Here is a 21,379-nt window from a genome sequence, read left to right on the forward strand (position 1 = left end):
AAATTCTTGTGCCTGGAATTCCACTGGAACGAATTAATTCCATTTCAGTTAATTTAAATGAGGAAAATTGACTCTGCAAACGAGCAAATCCACTTGCGAGCAAGGTCATGGAATGGATTAAACTCATAAGTAGAGGTTCCACTGTACAGAGATTGTTTATGGCTTGCATTGAGCCAGTAAAGCACTTGAATTACTGGGAATGCCTTCAAGTCTTGAACATGTACTCATTGGAGTGGAGGAGAGAGAGATACATAATATATACAGCTGGAAAGTACTCAAGGGCTTGGTCCCAAATCTTCACACTGCCATAACAACATACTGGAGCGAGAGATATGGGAGGAAGTGTAAAATAAACCCAGTGAGGAGCTGGGGTGCAGTGGGGACAATAAGGGAACACTGTATCAACATTCGGGATCCCAGACTATTCAACATCTTACTAAAAGATATCAGAAACACTGCTGGAACAAGTGTAGAAGCCTTCAGGAGGAAACTGGACAAGTATTTTCACCAGGTGCCAGATCAACAAGGCTGTGATGGATATGTGGGGCAGCAGGCCTCCAGCAGCAACAGCCTGGTTGATCAGGCAAGCACCAGACAGGCCTGTCCCATGGCCAGGCTCAGAGAGTAGATAAACTCTTGAAACTCTTCCAAGGTACATCAAAGGTATAAAGGTTATGCTGAGTTTGAAACTGAATTTTACACCCATTCTGTTCTTTCTTTTAAAGATTTCATTCTGCTATAAAAAAAAATCAAAACATTGCACTGACAACACACAAAGTGCCTGTCTAACCTCTACGGAATTACTGAATGCACTGAAACTTGCCATGCTACTTCACAAAGGAGTGTTCTGCACAGTATAATCTCCACCACTGCCATATTTTCCCTAGAAAGCATGCAAAATTTCAAATTGTGAAATTTTTTTGATAGCATGTTGTACTTCCTCAGTTTTCTCTGTTGCACTATCCCAATCCTAATAAACAATTGTATCATCGTGTGATATTCAGCCATAGTCATTGAAGCTTGTTAACCTGTTAAGCTTGTTAATTGCAAAGTAAATAATTTAATTTAGGTACTTTGATTCTTAAACAACCATGGTTGTTTAATATATTTATAGATGGGGTTGTAAAAGAAGTAAATGCTAGGGTGTTCGGGAGAGGGGTGGGATTAAATTATGGGGAATCAAATTCAAAATGGGAATTGACACAGTTACTTTTTGCTGATGATACTGTGCTTATGGGAGATTCTAAAGAAAAATTGCAAAGGTTAGTGGATGAGTGTGAGAATGTGTGTAAAGGTAGAAAGTTGAAAGTGAACATAGAAAAGAGTAAGGTGATGAGGGTATCAAATGATTTAGATAAAGAAAAAGTGGATATCAAATTGGGGAGGAGGAGTATGGAACAAGTGAATGTTTTCAGATACTTGGGAGTTGACGTGTCGGCGGATGGATTTATGAAGGATGAGGTTAATCATAGAATTGATGAGGGAAAAAAGGTGAGTGGTGCGTTGAGGTATATGTGGAGTCAAAAAAACGTTATCTATGGAGGCAAAGAAGGGAATGTATGAAAGTATAGTAGTACCAACACTCTTATATGGATGTGAAGCTTGGGTGGTAAATGCAGCAGCGAGGAGACGGTTGGAGGCAGTGGAGATGTCCTGTCTAAGGGCAATGTGTGGTGTAAATATTATGCAGAAAATTCGGAGTGTGGAAATTAGGAGAAGGTGTGGAGTTAATAAAAGCATTAGTCAGAGGGCAGAAGAGGGGTTGTTGAGGTGGTTTGGTCATTTAGAGAGAATGGATCAAAGTAGAATGACATGGAAAGCATATAAATCTATAGGGGAAGGAAGGAGGGGTAGGGGTCGTCCTTGAAAGGGTTGGAAAGAGGGGGTAAAGGAGGTTTTGTGGGCGAGGGGCTTGGACTTCCAACAAGCGTGCATGAGCGTGTTAGATAGGAGTGTGAGCAGGGTAATATTTAGTGAAGGGATTCAGGGAAACCGGTTATTTTCATATAGTCGGACTTGAGTCCTGGAAATGGGAAGTACAATGCCTACACTTTAAAGGAGGGGTTTGGGATATTGGCAGTTTGGAGGGATATGTTGTGTATCTTTATACATATATGCTTCTAAACTGTTGTATTCTGAGCACCTCTGCTAAAACAGTGATAATGTGTGAGTGTGGTGAAAGTGTTGAATGATGATGAAAGTATTTTCTTTTTGGGGATTTTCTTTATTTTTGGGGTCACCCTGCCTCGGTGGGAGACGGCCGACTTGTTGAAAAAAAAAAAAATACTTTGATTCTTTCTTTCAATGCACTGGCCGTATCCCATCGAGGCGGGGTGTCCCAAAAGGAAAAACGAAAGTTTCCTCTTTTACGTTTAGTAATATATAGAGGAGAAGGGGTTACTAGCCCCTTGCTCCTGGCATTTTAGTCGCCTCTTACAACACACACGGCTTACGGAGGAAGAATTCTGTTCCACTTCCCCATGGAGATAAGAGGAAATAAACAAGAACAAGAACTAGAAAGAAAATAGAAGAAAACCAAGAGGGGTGTGTATATATATGCTTGTACATGTATGTGTAGTGTGACCTAAGTGTAAGTAGAAGTAGCAAGACGTACCTGAAATCTTGCATATGTGAGAGACAGAAAAAAAAGACACCAGCAATCCTACCAACATGTAAAACAATTACAGGCTTCCCTTTTACACTCGCTTGGCAGGACGGTAGTACCTCCCTGGGTGGTTGTTGTCTACCAACCTACTACCTAAAGGTACTTTGATTATCCATTCATAATAAATATTCTACACAGGTAAGTGTGAAGATGCTCATAATAAAAGGGAACATTTGTTTGCATCCCCCTGGTAGAATATTTTTTAAGTTGCATTGTATTACATCTGCTAGTAATGTTTACATCTACATTGATCTGTTTTCTCTTTCCAGGTGAAGAGTTTAGCACGAGATGTCCATGATAAATACTTCAAAGCTGCGCAAACACAACCCCGTGGAGTGGTAGCTAAACTTGGCAATATTGTTGCACAAATTGAGAGAGCATGTCAGAAGCAGGTGAGATACTTATTTTAATGCTTTAAAAGCTTTAACTTCTTAATATATCTACTGGATTTATTTTAAATATAGGTAAAGGAATGTATATATTTTATTCTTGATTTTGACTTTTATTTGTGTTCATTTGGTAGAAAAGTTATCTTCCTTAATGAGTATTATTGAAAGAAAAGATAATTTTGTGATTAATTGATATGAAGATTTTTTTTTTTAATATGCTGGCTGTCTCCCACCAAGGCAAGGTGACCTGCATGAGAGCTAATGGTCCACAAGAGTAGGACAAAGATGGGGGGGGAGGGGGAACAACCTCACAAAACAGAGTCCATGTAGGCAGAAGAAAGAAAAGGTATAGAAAACATAGGAATGGAAATTAGTCATGAGTGTTCTGAAATTTGGAGCATTTGACAATGTAATGAGAAAGGAAGGCATTTACAGAAAAAAAAAGCCTGGGATAAGATTGATGTTAGGAAAGATGTGTATAAAGAATGCCTCAACAAGACGCAATTAAAATTATCATCAGTGAATTTATTTAAAAGCTCTATGTATTGCAATGCTTCAGACATTTTCTGTACAGCCAAACTGGTAATGAATGAAAAATAATGATGATGATAATGTAATGTTGTTAGAAGTTTAATATTGAAAGTGCTGAATGGCTGCACAGTTCTAGTGCTTCATATAAAATTCTTAATCTTTCTCAGAGTATCATATGTCATCTTTCAACAAACTGGCCGTATCCTACTGAGGCAGGGTGGTCCGAAAGGAAAAATGAAAGTTTCTCCTTTTAAATTTAGTAATATATACAGGAGAAGGGGTTACTAGCCCCTTGCTCCCAGCATTTCAGTCACCTCTTACAACATGCATGGCTCACAGAGGAAGAATTCTATTCCACTTCCCCATGGAGATAAGAGGAAATAAGAACAAGAGTTAGTAAGGAAATAGAAAAAAAAACAGACGGGTATGTGTATATACAGCCTCTCCACTCTTAATGACAGTTACGTTCCTGAGACCACCTCGTTAAACAAATTCGTCACTAAGTGAGGAGCTTACTATAATGGTAGCAAGTTTGTGTCAGCCATCTTTGATATTGTTTTAATGTCACCTTTGCACCATTTATAACATTTCTGGTATATTTTTAGATGTTCATACAGTATTGTACTGTATACTGAAATGAACAGAATAGAGGAAATCAGCTCTAATATACATTATTTAGGTACAAATACTGGTCAGAGAGGCCATCGTAAGACCGAGGCGTCAGTAAACAAGTATGTCACTAAGTGAGGAGAGGCTGTATTTGTTCGTCTATGCATGTGCAGTGTAACCTAAGTGTAAGTAGAAGTAGCAAGACGTACTTGAAATCTTGCATGTTTATGAAACAGAAAAAAGACACTAGCAATCTTACCATCATGTAAAACAATTACAGGCTTCCATTTCACACTTACTTGGCAGGATGATAGTACCTCCTTGGGCAGTTGTTGTCTTCCAGCTTACTACTTAGCGTATCACATGTATTTATCAATTTATTTATTTCAGGTGAGCAATAAAGGCGGTGGAGAATGGCCTGAAATTTTGAGGGCCACTGTTGAAGACCTAGTAGCCCTCTTGCGTGATGAAAGCACAGTATCTGCATATGAACTCCATTCTTCAGGCCTAGTACAAGCTCTTCTTACACTTCTTAGTCCAGACACTACACAACATCTCCCAGATGATAATAGACAGTTTTCTCAAAGACGGGTTAACAAAATGATAAAACAAAGAAGAAATGTTTTCAAAAGTTGCTTTATGGTATGTACTCAATATTGATGGTGTATTTAAGTATATCTGACTTCATTCCTCAAGGTGATTTCAGACTAATGTTGTATTTTGTTGCCATAGTTGAAGCATGTTATTTATTTTTAAATATGTTGAACATAGTTATTTTATGACTGGATTACGAAAGATAGTAAATTCAGAAGGAAGAAAATTTACCTGAATAATTTTTATTCGACAGGATAAAGTAGATGAAGAAAGTGCTACGATCAGCTCATCAGTCAGTCCTGGTACCCAGCTAGTTAGAAAATTAGTATCTGTGCTGGAGAGTGCAGAGAAGCTTCCTCTATATATTTATGATGTTCCTGGAGCAGGATCAGGTCTTCAAGTTTTGAGTCGACGTCTTCGATTTAGACTGGAAAGAGCAGCAGGTGAAAGCTCTCTAATTGACAGAAATGGAAGAACACTTAAAGTAAGATTTTATATTTTATATGAGATTTTTTTGTATTCTAATATATTATTATTTGTCTGTATCAGATTGGATTAGAGAAATTTAATAAATGCATCTGGGAATATTTCCTTAAACCTTTCAGGGTTTTCAACGTACTAGTACGGCTTACGCACCAGGGTTATTGACGTACTAGTGCGCCTAAATTCTAGCGCCTTCAAATCTAGCAAGAGAAAGCTGGTAGGCCTACATATGAAAGAATGGGTCTGTGTGGTCAGTGTGCGCAGTATAAAAAAAAATCCAGCAGCACACAGTGCGTAATGAGAAAAAAGAAAAACTTTGACCGTGTTTTTGGATTAAAACAGCGACTTTGCACTGTATTTTCGTATGGTATTTATTGTTGTATTCTAGTTTTCCTGGTCTCATTTTATAGAATGGAAAACATATTACAGAAATTGAGATGATTTTGACTGGTTTCACAATGAAAAGTACCTTGAAATTGAGCTCAAAGTAGCAGAAATGTTCGATTTTTGCCAAAGTTCAAAAGTAAACAAATCATGCCAAGCATCCAATACATGTCAACTGGTGAGTTTAATATTCTTTTACAAGTGCGCTGATATTATTTATACCATTTCTACACTAATGCAGTAGTCTGCATAACAGTAAATCTTGTATTTTTTGCAATAATAAAAATTCAAAGTAGAAAGCAAAAGAAATATAAGAGGGGCCTGGGGACATGACTAACGAACAGAGAACTTGTTATTTTAGTGCCAGGAATGTCTTTCTTGTTTATTTTGGACCCTATTTGGATATTGGCATCTTCTGAAATTTGAGTGAAATTGGCAAAATTGCCAATTTCTAACCACTTTATTGGATAGTTGAAATTGGTGAATGGGTGATTTCTTGTACTCATTCGATAGAAAAAATGGAGTTCTAGTGAAATAAAAATGATTTTTGTCGACTAGCACACAGGAATTGGCCAAAAATAGGGCTCAAAGTGGGCGGAATCGCCGATGCGTAAACATCGTCGAGACCGCTAACTTCGCGAGAGCATAATTCCGTAAGTTTTCCATCACATTTCATACTTTTGGTGTCATTATGATTGGGAAAAGATTCTCTATCATTTCCATAAGTTTTTTTTTTTTTTTTTTTTTTTTTTCCGAAAACTTTTTGACCCTGAGAACAAGTTTAGGAGAGGGCCTCTCGACCCTGAAAGGGTTAAATTCATAAAGTGATTATGATGTCATTCCTCAATTATTTCTGGATATTTTAAAAAATTACTAGTTATTAACCATAACCTAAATAAACTAACACATTCAAGTTTTCCTTATCATGATTAAAAGATTGACATTGATGAAGTAGTAAAGAAGCAAAACATTGGAAACATGACAAATGATGGAAAATTTAAGATTATTATGTTTTCTGTAAATCATAATTATTCCTTGCATCTTTTTTTTTTTTTTTTTTTTTTTTTAATTTTGATTCTTATTATATTGATATTTTTATAGATGGAACCCCTGGCGACTGTTGAACAGCTTGAGAGGTACTTGCTGAAGATGGTAGCCAAGCAGTGGTATGACTTTGACCGCACATCTTTTGCCTTCGTTCGCAAACTGAAGGAAGGACAGAAGATTGTCTTCAAGAACAGCAGAGAATTTGATGAAAATGGAATTATCTATTGGATTGGAACAAATGCTAAGTAAGGTCACATCTCTGTTTAAGGCCCACTTTTAATAAAAATTATCCTCTTCTATATACTATAACTTGAGACATGCTCTCTTCATAACACTAGTTACACTTTACTGCTTGTAACTAACAATAGCCCTATGTTACATACATTTGCAACACCTGCCATATTGCTTTTCTCTACCAAGTTGCACCTTATTTCCCACCTCCAGAGATCAAGTTTTGGTGTCTTTTTTTATGCAGGAAACTTTTCATCTTTATCTAATTATTACTCACTTAAATTTTTTAATGTTTTGCATGGGAAATCAGTTTTTTTTTTTTTTAACCCTTTTAGGGTCCATGCTGTTGTTCTACATCACAAGGTCACTTCATTCAGATAAGCTGTGAGTGGTAAATTTGGGCCTAGATATGAGAGAATGCATCTATGTGGTAAGTGTGCACCATATAAAACTAGTCCTGCAACACAATGCATAATGAGAAAAAATGCAACCATGTTTTTGGATTTAAACTCTGACTTCGCAGTGTATTTTCGTATGGTTTTTGTGGTTGTATTTGCTGTTTCTGGGTCTCATTTGATAGTGGCAGATATATTATAGAAATAGACATTATTTTGATTGGTTTTAGCACTGAAAATGGCTTGAAATTGAGCCCAAAGTAGCGGAAATATTTTATTTTTGCCGATGTTTGAGTAAACAAATGACATCATATGTCCAATACATGTTAACTGGTGGGTCTGATATATGTTCATGAATACGCTGATATTATTTATGCAATTATTACAATATTGCATAACAGTAAATCTTATATTTTTTTGGTGCGAATAAAAATTCTTTAGGTAAATAAAAAATGAAAATGGAATTACCTGTAAAACCTGGAAATTTAACTAGTAAACAGAAGAAATGTTATTTTAGTGCCAGGAATGCCTGCATTATTTATTCTGGGCCCTATTTTAAAATTGGAATATTTTGAACTTTGTGTTAAATTGGTCAATTTATCAATTTCTGATAACTTTATTGGGTAGTTGAAATAGTTTTTTGGGCAGTTTCTTGTGCTCAGTTGATAAAATACAATACTAGCAAAATAGCTTAACCCTTTCAGGGTCCAAGGCCAAAATCTGAAGTCACGCACCAGTGTCCAAGAAATTTTGAAAAAAAAAAATTATTTTTTCTTACAGAATTAAAGAGCATATTTTTGTGAAGGTAATAAAACAAAAAAAATAAGAATCTGATCAGTACTTACCGAGATACAGTGCCAAGAAGTTTATAGAAAATGATGTGGTGGTGGCAACATCGACGAATTCCACATACGCTATTATATTATTTTGTTGTTTTAGTTGTTTTTTCTTTTCCTTTCCAATTTTTTTCTATTCCTACTAACATTTGGGGCCTGAGAGACCAATACTGTATATAATTGATATATATAAACTCACTGTATTGAACACAATAACCGCACTAAAGTTATTATCATATTATTGTTTACCATTGTTTTTTATTACAATAACATGCACAAATATTGTATAATACTAATGTTCTATCATATATTTACATATTTACAATCACTGGACATGGTTTTAGAACTGCTGGAGCTTGTGGAACTCCTTGAAACAAGGCACCATGCACAGAGGCACCTTACATTCCTCACACATAAACCGAGTGTCTTTGCGTCTTTGTTGCCGTCGTTTTGTTTGTGCACAGACAATGCATCTCTTCTGAGCAAATTTCTTTTGAGTTGAAGGAAGCTGTATTATGAAATGATCACCTTCTCTCCTCAAACGTTTGGGTATATCCTGAGGAATTCGAGGACCATGTTGTATTGCATGTGTTGTTACCTGGTACTTCATTATGAGTTGTCTGACAACAGACAAACAAAATTCACCATACGGTGGTCTGTTACCAGTCTTTATTTGGTACATATTATATGCATTGAGCATTGAAATGTCCATGAGATGGAAGAAAAGTTTCATGTACCACTTGTAACTCTTACGAACACAGTCAACAAAACCAATCTGCATGTCACACTTGTCAACCAAGCGCATGTTTTGTGTATAATCAATCACTGACACTGGTTTTCGAATACGTTCATTAGTCACTCGATCAACTTTGCCACTGTCTTGCATTTCATTATGGTGAGTGGTTGTCAACAATGTGACATCTCGTTTGTCATGCCACCGTAATGCCATGATGTCATTGGCAGTAAACACCTGCACGTCATCACCACGAACACCTGCGTTGAGCCTGGGCATATGTTTACGATTAGAACGCACTGTGCCACACACATCTGTCTTGTTCACTCGCATGAAATCACTGAGTAATGGGCTTGTGTACCAGTTATCGGTATATAATGTATGCCCCTTACCAAGATAAGGTGCCATCATGTTTCTCACTACGTCACCTGAGATACCCAATAACATCTTGGTATCTTTGTGTTTTACTACCCGTGTATACAACAATATCCAACACCAGGCCACTGTCACAATCACAGAGTACAAACAGTTTTATACCAAAGCGGTTCCTCTTGCTCGGTATATACTGCTTGAATGACAGTCTACCTTTGAACAAAATCAAAGACTCGTCAATTACAAGATTCTTGAATGGATAAAAGTATATCCTGAACTTTTGTTTGAGATACATGAAAACATTTCTAATCTTGTATAACCTGTCACTTCTGTCAGGCCTGGTTTTGTCAGAGAAGTGCAACATACGTAACAGTAAGATAAACCTGTTCACTGGGATGATTTCACTGAAGACCGGGGTAGAAATTAGCCGATCTGTGGACCAGTATGCTTTTATATTATGCTTATAGATGTGAGACATAAGCATTATTGTTGCAAAAAGCAAATACATTTCTGCAACAGTCATCTCTTTCCACCTGTGTAGTCTTGACTGTGGTGATAAGATCGTATTTGCCATGGTGTACTCAAAATACTTATTACTTTCCCTGGCAATAATTTCCATCAATGGCTGGTCAAAGAATAATTCAAAGAATTCCAGTTCATTGGCCGTGGTTCCAAGGGGACAGGTAGGTAGAATTCCACTTTGAGAGTCATCAAAGTGGTGAGGCTTGGGAACAAAATTGGGATTTTGCTGCCAATCCCACATACGGTTTTCTGGTGGATACTGGACATCATAGGCTGGTTGTACGGGTGGTTGTGGTTGTGGCGGGCTGGTGGCTGACGCTCCGCTTTGTCCTTGAACTGACGAGTAAGCAGCATGGGTCCCCGCATGGCACGGTGAGTCACGCATGGCGGTGCCACTACCACCACCAGCACCACTAACACCATCCACTGATGCCTGTGGCTCATCCATGCCAAGTGTAGCCACATCATCCTCACTATCACTACCTAAAACGGGTGTAGGGCCACGGGATGTACTCCGGGATGTACTCCGTCCCCTGGGCACAGCATAGGGTACACTACCCGATGCTTCACTGGTGAATATGATTCCTCACTATCACTACTCGAATGATCGTCGAGCGCAATAAAATCACAATCCACGTCAGAATCATCGTCATTACTAAAGTCAGAGGCCTGGCCACGCGAAAATATTAGTTTTCTCTTACGTTTAGGAACACCCGACCGTAAGTCACGAGTGCCCACACCAGAGGTAGAAGGTCGAGGATCGTCGGGGTTTTCTGCACTATTATCGATATCCTGGTCATTATTTTCGGTCACTAACTTATCAAAGCCGTAGAATTCGTCTTCATTTCCACTTCCATCAGTGTCAGAACTATCAGACAGGAAGAGGAGAGTCCCAATTTTCCGGGGAGTGAGAGCTGACTTGCGATGAGGCATGGTGAACAAAGGTGACTGAGCCGGCGTTCCCACAATGCTATGCAGGCGCCTAGATTTTTTGTTTACGGTGCACACCCACGGCGCAGACCCATTCTCTCACATGTAGGCCTATGTGCGCTTTCGCGCTAAATTTGATGGCGCTAGAATTTTGGCGTAGATCTATGGTTTGGACACTCACCGTAAAGCCGTAGATCTACGGGACGGACCCTGAAAGGGTTAAAATTTGGTCGACTGGAATTGGCCTAAAATAGGAGTCAAAGAGGGAAAAATTGCCAATGCGTAAATATCACTGATGCAGTAAAATTCGCGATACTGTAATTTTGTCAGTTTTCTATCAAATTTCATATTTCTTGTTTTATTACTTTCAGAAAAAGATTCTTTATTTCATAATAAAAAATAATTTTTTTTTTTTTTTTTTTTTTAAATTCTTGGACCCTCAAAGGGCTAATAAGGTTGTAGATGATAATTTGATTTTTCTCTTTATTTTTTAGGACTGCTTATGAATGGGTGAATCCAGCTTCTGTTGGACTTGTTGTAGTTACATCTAGTGAGGGTCGAAACCTTCCTTATGGTCGACTAGAAGATATTTTAAGCCGTGATGCATCTGCTCTAAACTGTCACACAAATGATGACAAACGAGCATGGTTTGCCATTGATCTTGGCATTTGGTTTGTACCATCAGCATACACATTGAGACATGCACGAGGATATGGGAGATCTGCACTTAGAAATTGGATGTTCCAGGTGAGAATGCATTGCATCACTTACCATTACTCTATTTGTAAATCATTATTTGTTTTTACGCATTTTATTTTTTTTATTGTATTTTATATTATATTTATATTTTATATTATATTTTTATTATCATATAGTCGGACTTGAGTCCTGGAAATGGGAAGTACAATGCCTGCACTTTAAAGGAGGGGTTTGGGATATTGGCAGTTTGGAGGGATATGTTGTGTATCTCTATACGTATATGCTTCTAAACTGTTGTATTCTGAGCACCTCTGCAAAAGCAGTGATAATGTGTGAGTGTGGTGAAAGTGTTGAATGATGATGAAAGTATTTTCTGTTTGGGGATTTTCTTTCTTTTTTTTTTTTGGGTCACCTTGCCTCGGTGGGAGACGGCCGACTTGTTGAAAAAAAAAAAAAAAAAAAATTTTATTATTAACACATCAGCCATCTCCCACCAAGGCAGGGTGGTCCATAAAAGAAAAACTTTCATCATTCACTCCATCACTGTCTTGCCAGAGGCACGCTTACACTACAGTTACAAAACTGCATCATTAAAACACCTCCTTCAGAGTGCAGGCAATGTACTTCCCATCTCCAGGACTCGAGTCTGGCCTGCCGGTTTCCCTGAATCCACAAATGTTACCTTGCTCACACTTCAACAGCACGTCTTTATTTTCAATCTATTAATTGGATATAATTGCTACTTATATTGTGATAGGTATTTTCATCCTAGAACTCAGATTAAAGGCATTGTTTTTAGTTTCTGAGGAAATGTATTTTATTTTGTTGAGTAGAATTAAAATACAGGGGGGCCCACTAGAATGGTTCAGTGTACAAAATATATGTTATGTGAATCATATTTTCTCATAGTCCATATTTTAACTCAAGATGGAGACCAGGACATAAAGGTTCTATATCTAATTCCTATTAAAGTAATGATGAAATTTAAAACAAATATTTACTCACCAGAGATGGGGTCCATTGTTTAATAGTAGCAAAGTGTTTTTACCCCATTTTATGAGCACTTAACACAAAACAAGTATGAAGAAGTATAAAGGGTCTGAATGTGTGTGAAAGAGGAACAATATATTATACACTGTATGTGCTACCTCCCTCCCTTCACTACAGATGACTTCTTTGTTTAGTAGAGGCATTGAAAAAACTACGAGGCAAGAAAAACTATGAAAAAGTATCAAAATATTCACTCCAACAATAGTTGGCAGAACCCTTAATCTAAGCAGTTATAAGAACACATTGTAATGCTTCTTTTGATAGGTTGGCAGTATTTTGTATTTTTTTAAGTTTTTTTTTTTTTATTCAACAAACCGGCCATATCCCAGTGAGGCAAGGTGACTTAAAAAGAAAAAACAACAGTTTTTCTTTTTAAATTTAGTAATATATACAGGAGAAGGGGCTACTAGCCCCTTGCTCCTGACATTTTAGTTGCCTCTTACAACACGCATGGCTTTCAGAGGAAGAATTCTGTTCCAATTTCCCATGAAGTTTTGTATGTTTTTTTTTTTTTTTTTTTTTTTAGCATCTCAGCCGTTTACCACCAGGCAGCGGTACCCCCCCCCCCCCCCCCCCCCCCAAAAAAAAAAAACTTTAATCATTCAACACTTTCACCATCACTCATACATAATCACCATCTTTGCAGAGGCTCTCAGTTATAAGGGCTTAGATGTCTCTCCAAACTGCCAGTATCCCAAACCCCTTATTTAAAGTGCAGGCATTGTACTTCCTATTTCCAGGACTCAAGTCCGGCAAACCGGTTTCTCTGAATCCCTTCACAAATTATTACCCTACTCACACTCCAAAAACTCATCAGGTCCCAAAAACCATTCATCTTTATTCACTCCTATCTAACACTCTCATGCACGCCTGCCAGAAGTCCAAGCCCCTTGCTCACTAAACCTCCTTTACTCCCTCCCTCCAACTTTTTCAGGGATGACCCCTACCCCGTCTTCCTTCCCCTACAGATTTACACACTCTCTCCAAGTCATTCTACTTTGAATAACTAACAAAAAGGCACAATACCGTGACTGGAACAATACACAAATAACCCGCACATAAAAGAGAGAAGCTTACGACGACGTTTCGGTCCGACTTGGACCATTGACAAAGACTTTGTCAATGGTCCAAGTTGGACTGAAACGTCGTCGTAAGCTTCTCTCTTTTACGTGCGGGTTATTTGTGTATCATTCTACTTTGTTCCGTTCTCTCTAAATGACCAAACCACCTCAACAGCCCCTCTTCATCTTTCTGACTAATACTTTTAGTAACTCCACACCTCCTAATTTCCACACTATGAATTCTCTGCATAATATTTACACCACACATTGCCCATAGACACATCTCCACTGCCTCCAGCCGCCTCATTGCTGCAGCATTTACAACTTAACTCACAAAATCGTGTTGACACGATTGCACACAAACCATACCACGGGTGGGGTTTGAACCCATGGTCAGAGAGTCTCAAAACTCCAGACTGTGGCGTTAGCTACTGGGCCAGCTAGCTGGCCCAGTGGCTAACGCAACGGTCTGGAGTTTTGAGACTCTCTGACTGTGGGTTCAAACCCCACCCGTGGTATGGTTTATTGACAACTTGTGTTTCAAACCATATAAGAGTGTTGGTACCACTATACTCTCTTACATACCCATCTTTTCCTGCATGGATAACGTTCTTTGTCCCCACAGATATCTCAATGCACCACTCGCCTTTTTTCCTTCATCAGTTCTATGGTTAACCTCATTCTTCATAAACCCATCCACAGACAGGTCAGCTCTCAATTATCTGAAAACATTCACTTCTTCCATACTCCCTCCCTTCAACGTGATGTCCAATTTTTCTTTATCTAAATTGTTTGATACCCTCATCACCTTACTCTTATCTATGTACACTTTCACCTTTCTACCTTTACACATGCTCCCAAACTCGTTCACTAACCTTTGCAACTTTTCTTTAGAATCCCCTAAAAGCACAGTATCATCAGCAAAAAGTAACTGCGTCAACTCCTATTTTGTATTTGATTCCCCATCATTTAATCCCACCCCTCTCCCCAACACCCTAGCATTTACTTCTTTTACAACTCTATCTATAACCATGGTGACACTATACATCCTTGTCTAAGACCTACTTTTACTGGGAAGTAATCTTCCTCTCTCCTACACACCCTAACCTGAGCCTCACTATCCTCATAAAAACTCTTTACATCATTTAATAACTTACTACCTATTCCATACACTTGCAACATCTGCCATATTGCCACATTTTATGTTATGTACTCATAAATATTTAGTGAAGGGATTCAGGGAAACCAGTTATTTTTATATAGCTGGACTTGAGTCCTGGAAATGGGAAGTACAATGCCTGCACTCTAAAGGAGGGGTTTTGGGATATTAGCAGTTTGGAGGGATATGTTGTGTATCTTTTTTTATGTATATGCTTCTAAACTGTTGTGTTCTGAGCACCTCTGCAAAAACAGTGATTATGTGTGAGTGAGGTGAAAGCGTTGAATGATGATGAAAGTATTTTCTTTTTGGGGATTTTCTTTCTTTTTAGGTCACCCTGCCTCGGTGGGAGACGGCCGACGTTGAAAAAAAAAAAATCATAAAATGGAGATTTAACACTATGCGTCTACTAAACAATTTATATTTAAATTCTTTATTTTCATATGATACGTGGTTTGCACAAAAAATGGATCATATTTCATATTATGCAGAACATTTTGGACAACTTAAGATTAGGACTAAAAGGACAGTATGTGTACATATATATCATCTGCTGAAGAGGATCCCAAAAGGGGATTGAAATTATACAGATGAACTAATCTTCTGGGTATCTGTCTCCATGTGGGTTATTTTTGAGCATTGACCAGTGTTCATTACACTTTAGTTATCCATAAGTATATAAAGAAATTAAAGATATATACTGAATAATAATAATTCTGTGAATGACACAAATGTATAAGTACTGTAAATAGATACCAGGTATGGTACATGAAATTAAGAATAATTAGTTGGTTTAAAGGTTATTCATGTAAGTTCTCAGATATATATACACAGATAACCCGCACATAGGAGAGAGGAGCTGACGACGATGTTTTGGTCCAACTTGGACCATTTACAAAGTCACACAAACACAAAGGAGAGGAGGAGGGAGTATATATAGGCCAGCAGACAGGGACGGGACAAGAGAGGTAGTAGGAAAGGAGGGAGAGAGGTAGGGGTAGAGGTAACAGTAGTAGTAGTGGAGTCAGTTGAATAATAAGGAAGAGGAGCACTGCATGGGAGCTAGGGGCACACAGAGGGTAGGAACAAGAGGGTAGGAACACAGAGAGTGGAAATAATAATACTGGATTGAATACCCAAGGCAGAAGAAAGAAAACCCAAAGGAGAAAGAGGAAAGGGAAAAAAGGGAAAGGGGAAAAAAAGATTCAGCTTAAGTCATGGGTGTTCTGAAGTTTGGAGCATTTTACAATGTAATAGGAAAGGAAGGCATCTACAGAGACAAATCCACAACTAAGATTCATACAAGGAAAGTTGTGTATAAAGGAGGATTCAACCAGATAGTAACTGTGAAAGTTAGAAGTAGGATAGACAGTTTAGCAGAAGACCAGTCAATAGGATGACTGTGATCTCTGACATGACAGAAAAGAGCATTGTTGGTGTCGGCAAACCTAACACTACTTTTATGCTCTCTTAAGTCTGTCAGAAAGAGAACTGCCAGTTTCTCCAAAGAGGACAGGAGGAACAAGAAATAGAGTAGACACCAGGAGCATCTATAGAGGGAGGAGAGGTATGAACTAGATTAGTGCAAAGAGTGTTATTCTGGCGAAAAGTAAGTTTGACATCTAAGGAACGGAGAGAGTTAAGATTAGAAAGACCGGAAATGTAGAGAAGGCAGAGGACAGGAGTAGAGAGTTTGGGAGAGAAGAAAGTCTGTTTAGCATGTGAGAAGGCAGGGTCTATGAAATTGGAAAGGTAGCCAAGATGGGAAAATGAATTATGAAGAGTGGAAATTTCTGATTAAAGGAACTGAGGATCACAAATGCATTGTAAATTGTTGCAAATTTCAAAACACCCATGACTGAACCTGATTCTTTTTTCCCCTTCTCCCTTTATTTTTTACCCTTTCCTCTTTCCTTTTTCTCCTTTCTCCTTTGGGTTTTCTTTCTTCTGCCTTGTGTATTTGGTCCAGTATTTCAATGCTAAAGTGAGTAAAAATGTTATGGAGGGAGTAGTAGGTAAATTTGGGGTGCCAGGGGTAAATGTAAATGGGGAGCCTTTAATTGAGCTATGTGTAGAAAGAGATTTGGTAATAAGTAATACATATTTTATGAAAAAGAGGATAAATAAATATACAGGGTATGATGTAGCACGTAATGAAAGTAGTTTGTTAGATTATGTATTGGTGGATAAAAGGTTGATGGGTAGGCTCCATGATGTACATGTTTATAGAGGGGCAACTGATATATCGGATCATTATTTAGTTGTAGCTACGGTAAGAGTAAGAGGTAGATGGGAAAAGAGGAAGGCGGCAACAACAAGTAAGAGGGAGGTGAAAGTGTATAAACTAAAGGAGGAGGAAGTTCGGGTGAGATATAAGCGACTATTGGCAGAAAGGTGGGCTAGTGCAAAGATGAGTAGTGGGAGGGTTGAAGAGGGTTCGAACAGTCTTAAAAATGCAGTATTAGAATGTGAGGCAGAAGTTTGTGGTTATAGGAGGGTGGGGGCAGGAGGAAAGAGGAGTGATTGGTGGAATGATAAAGTAAAGGGTGTGATAAAAGAGAAAAAGGTAGCTTATGAGAGGTTTTTACAAAGCAGAAGTGTTATAAGAAGAGCAGAGTATATGGAGAGTAAAAGAAAGGTGAAGAGAGTGCAAAAGGAGAGCAGATGATAGAGTGGGAGAGGCACTGTCAAGAAATTTTAATGAAAATATGAAAAAATTTTGGAGTGAGTTAAACAAGTTAAGAAAGCCTAGGGAAAGTACGGATTTGTCAGTTAAAAACAGAGTAGGGAGTTAGTAGATGGGAGAGGGAGGTATTAGGTAGATGGCGAGAATATTTTGAGGAACTTTTAAATGTTGAGGAAAAAAGGGAGGCGGTAATTTCATGCATTGGCCAGGGAGGTATAACATCTTTTAGGAATGAAGAAGAGCAGAATGTAAGTGTGGGGGAGGTACACGAGGCATTACGTAGAATGAAAGGGGGTAAAGCAGCTGGAACTGATGGGATCATGAAAGAAATGTTAAAAGCAAAGGGGGATATAGTGTTGGAGTGGTTGGTACTTTTGTTTAATAAATGTATGAAAGAGGGGAAGGTACCTAGGGATTGGCAGAGAGCATATATAGTCCCTTTATATGAAGGGAAAGGGGACAAAAGAGATTGTAAAAATTATAGAGGAATAAGTTTACTGAGTATACCAGGAAAAGTGTACGGTAGGGTTATAATTGAAAGAATTAGAGGTAAGACAGAATGTAGGATTGCGGATGAGCAGGGAGGCTTCAGAGTGGGTAGGGGATGTGTAGATCAAGTGTTTACATTGAAGCATATATGTGAACAGTATTTAGATAAAGGTAGGGAAGTCTTTATTGCATTTATGGATTTAGAAAAGGCATATGATAGAGTGGATAGAGGAGCAATGTGGCAGATGTTGCAAGTATATGGAATAGGTGGTAAGTTACTAAATGCTGTAAAGAGCTTTTATGAGGATAGTGAGGCTCAGGTTAGGGTGTGTAGAAGAGAGGGAGACTACTTCCCGGTAAAAGTAGGTCTTAGACAGGGATGTGTAATGTCACCATGGTTGTTTAATATATTTATAGATGGGGTTGTAAAAGAAGTAAATGCTAGGGTGTTAGGGAGAGGGGTGGGATTAAATTATGGGGAATCAAATTCAAAATGGGAATTGACAGTTACTTTTTGCTGATGATACTATGCTTATGGGAGATTCTAAAGAAAAATTGCGAAGATTAGTTGATGAGTTTGGGAATGTGTGTAAAGGTAGAAAGTTGAAAGTGAACATAGAAAAAAATAAGGTGATGAGGGTATCATGATTTAGATAAAAAAAAAATTGGATATCAAATTGGGGAGGAGGAGTATGGAAGAAGTGAATGTTTTCAGATACTTGGGAGTTTATGTGTCGGCGGATGGATTTATGAAGGGTGAGGTTAATCATAGATTTGATGAGGGGAAAAAAGGTGAGTTGTGCGTTGAGGTATATGTGGAGTCAAAAAACGTTATCTATGGAGGCAAAGAAGGGAATGTATGAAAGTATAGTACCAACACTTTTATATGGATGTGAAGCTTGGGTGGTAAATGCAGCAGTGAGGAGACGGTTGGAGGCAGTGGATTTGTCCTGTCTAAGGGCAATGTGTGGTGTAAATATTATGCAGAAAATTCAGAGTGTGGAAATTAGGAAAAGGTGTGGAGTTATTAAAAGTATTATTCAGAGGGCAGAAGAGGGGTTGTTGAGGTGGTTTGGTCATTTAGAGAGAATGGATCAAAGTAGAATGACATGGAAAGCATATAAATCTATAGGGGAAGGAAGGCGGGGTAGGGGTCGTCCTCAAAAGGGTTGGAGAGAGGGGGTAAAGGAGGTTTTGTGGGCGAGGGGCTTGGACTTCCAGCAAGCGTGCGTGAGCGTGTTAGATAGGAGTGAATGGAAACAAATGGTACTTGGGACCTGACGATCTGTTGGAGTGTGAGCAGGGTAATATTTAGTGACGGGATTCAGGGAAACCGGTTATTTTCATATAGTCTGACTTGAGTCCTGGAAATTGGAAGTACAATGCCTACACTTTAAAGGAGGGGTTTGGGATATTGGCAGTTTGGAGGGATATGTTGTGTATCTTTATATGTATATGCTTCTAAACTGTTGTATTCTGAGCACCTCTGCAAAAACAGTGATAATGTGTGAGTGTGGTGAAAGTGTTGAATGATGATGAAGGTATTTTCTTTTTGGTCATTTTCTTTTTTTATTTGGGTCACCCTGCCTCGGTGGGAGACGGCTGACTTGTTGAAAAAAAAAAAAATTATTATTTCCCCTCTCTGTGTTCTTGTTCCTACCCTCTGTGGGCCCCTAACTCCCTTGCAGTGCTCTTCTTTCTTAGTATTCGACTGACTCCACTACTACTGCTGCTACCTCTACCCCTACCCCTCTCCCTCTTTTCTTACTACCTCTCTTGTCCCATCCCTGTCTGCTGGCCTATAAATACTCCCTCCTCCTCTCCTTTGTGTTAGTGTGATTTTGTAAATGGTTCAAGTCGGACTGAAACACCGTCGTAAGCTCCTCTCTCCTGTGTGCAGGTTATTTGTGTACTGTTCCAGTCACAGTATTGTGCCTTTTTTTGCTTTTCTCAGATATATTTTTTTACAACAATAGAAACCAGTCAAAGTAATTCAGATTCTAGATGCAGTGATTATTCCAAGTAACAAAGCTCAGTACAGTATATTGTGGAATCAGTGCTCTTATGGAGAAACCAAAAACAGTAAATAGTAATTACCTATAGAAATGGGATAAATTATTTGACTTCAGTGTGTAGGTATACAGTGCCTTTTTTAGTTTAGTTTTGAATATAGTAAAATCATTACAGTTTTTCAGTTTGTTATTCCACATCTTTGGTCCTTTAATTTGTATAGAATTTCTATAGATGTTTAGTCAAACACGAGGGATATCAGAGGTATTTGTTTCTAGTGTGGTGCATGTGTGTTCTGTTACGGTTTTATAAGAATTGTTTTAATTCAGCATCAGCAATACAGTGCAATGTTTTGAATATGTGGATTGAATAGTAGTAAATATAAATTTCATATTCATTTAGTAGGTTTAGTGATTTGAACAAAAGTACAGTGTGTAGCTTATTGGTAGAGTTTGTGATTGTTCTGAGAGCTGCCTTTTGTTGAGGTGTATATTTGAAGTAGATCCCCAGGCACAGATTCTGTGAGTGAAGTATGTGTAGATGAAGACAAAGTAATGTGTTATGAGAGCAAGTTGTTGAGCATAATAGTGAAGTTTTTCAGCCTGCCCCCATAACCACAGATATCATGGTACTGTTGCAAAAATAATCAAATGAGTAGCTGTTGACAGAGTTTTGAATAATGACTGTTTGACAAAAGCTGTACACAGTGGGTGCCCATTTTCTGTTTGCTCATTGCATTTATAAACATTATCTGGGCATTGTTCAAGGAAGTTTTTGTTACCTGGAATTTAGTCGTTGAACAAATAGGAGCTGGTTGTAAAGCAGAGAAATGGGCCTAGTTTTTTTATGTTCAAAATTTAAGCAAGGAATCACTGGGCTCAAGTTGTTTCTGCATTTAATTTGCATTCTTATAAAAAAAATTCAATTTTACTATGAACTTACTAAAAATGTTTGATTGTTAGAAACAAATAATGCAGTATGTATTTCTGATACACAATATATATAATATTCATATATTTTCTTTAGGTTTCGAAGGATGGTATGACTTGGACAACTCTATGCACTCATGTTGATGATTGCTCCTTAAATGAACCTGGCAGCACTCATACCTGGAGTATACAGCCTCCTTCAGAAGAAAAAGTATGTAGTAATCAGTATTTTATTATTTTATTGTTTCATGTGGAATAAAATCCTTGTGTAATAAAAAAAGAAATTGTGGTCTGATTACCTATTGGCAAGTTGCACCTCTTTGTCCCCTAGTTTGTACACCATGTCTGATCTTCTGTCCCCATCCCCAATCTTTATAACTTTACATTTGCTTAGGCTGAATTCAAGTATCCACTTATCTGACCAATCTTGCACTTTGTCCAGGTTCATTTGCAGCCTTTTCCCTGTCCTCTTCTGTTTTTATTCTTCTCATTGGTTTTATGCCTTCAGCAATCAGGAATACATCTGACTCAGTCTCATCTAGAATATCATTTACATAACCTGAAAGAATACTGAG

The 21,379-nt window shown here is 38.1% G+C and overlaps 1 protein-coding gene across 11 annotated transcripts in view; it reads left to right on the forward strand.

Annotated features, from left to right (window-relative positions):
• Nucleotides 1-21,379, forward strand: part of Ufd4 (ubiquitin fusion-degradation 4-like) — a 660,794-nt gene that overhangs the window by 480,073 nt on the left and 159,342 nt on the right. For all 11 annotated transcript variants that reach the window (XM_070079782.1, XM_070079788.1, XM_070079746.1 and 8 more), the window contains 6 exons: nt 2,935-3,057; nt 4,585-4,836; nt 5,042-5,272; nt 6,757-6,947; nt 11,216-11,468; nt 20,902-21,015. In XM_070079782.1, the coding sequence (XP_069935883.1) occupies nt 2,935-3,057; nt 4,585-4,836; nt 5,042-5,272; nt 6,757-6,947; nt 11,216-11,468; nt 20,902-21,015 (1,164 nt within the window). The remainder of the gene's footprint in view (nt 1-2,934; nt 3,058-4,584; nt 4,837-5,041; nt 5,273-6,756; nt 6,948-11,215; nt 11,469-20,901; nt 21,016-21,379) is intronic.

The sequence above is a fragment of the Cherax quadricarinatus genome, chromosome 6, assembly GCF_038502225.1.
Source record: "Cherax quadricarinatus isolate ZL_2023a chromosome 6, ASM3850222v1, whole genome shotgun sequence".
Classification (NCBI taxonomy): Eukaryota; Metazoa; Arthropoda; class Malacostraca; order Decapoda; family Parastacidae; genus Cherax; species Cherax quadricarinatus.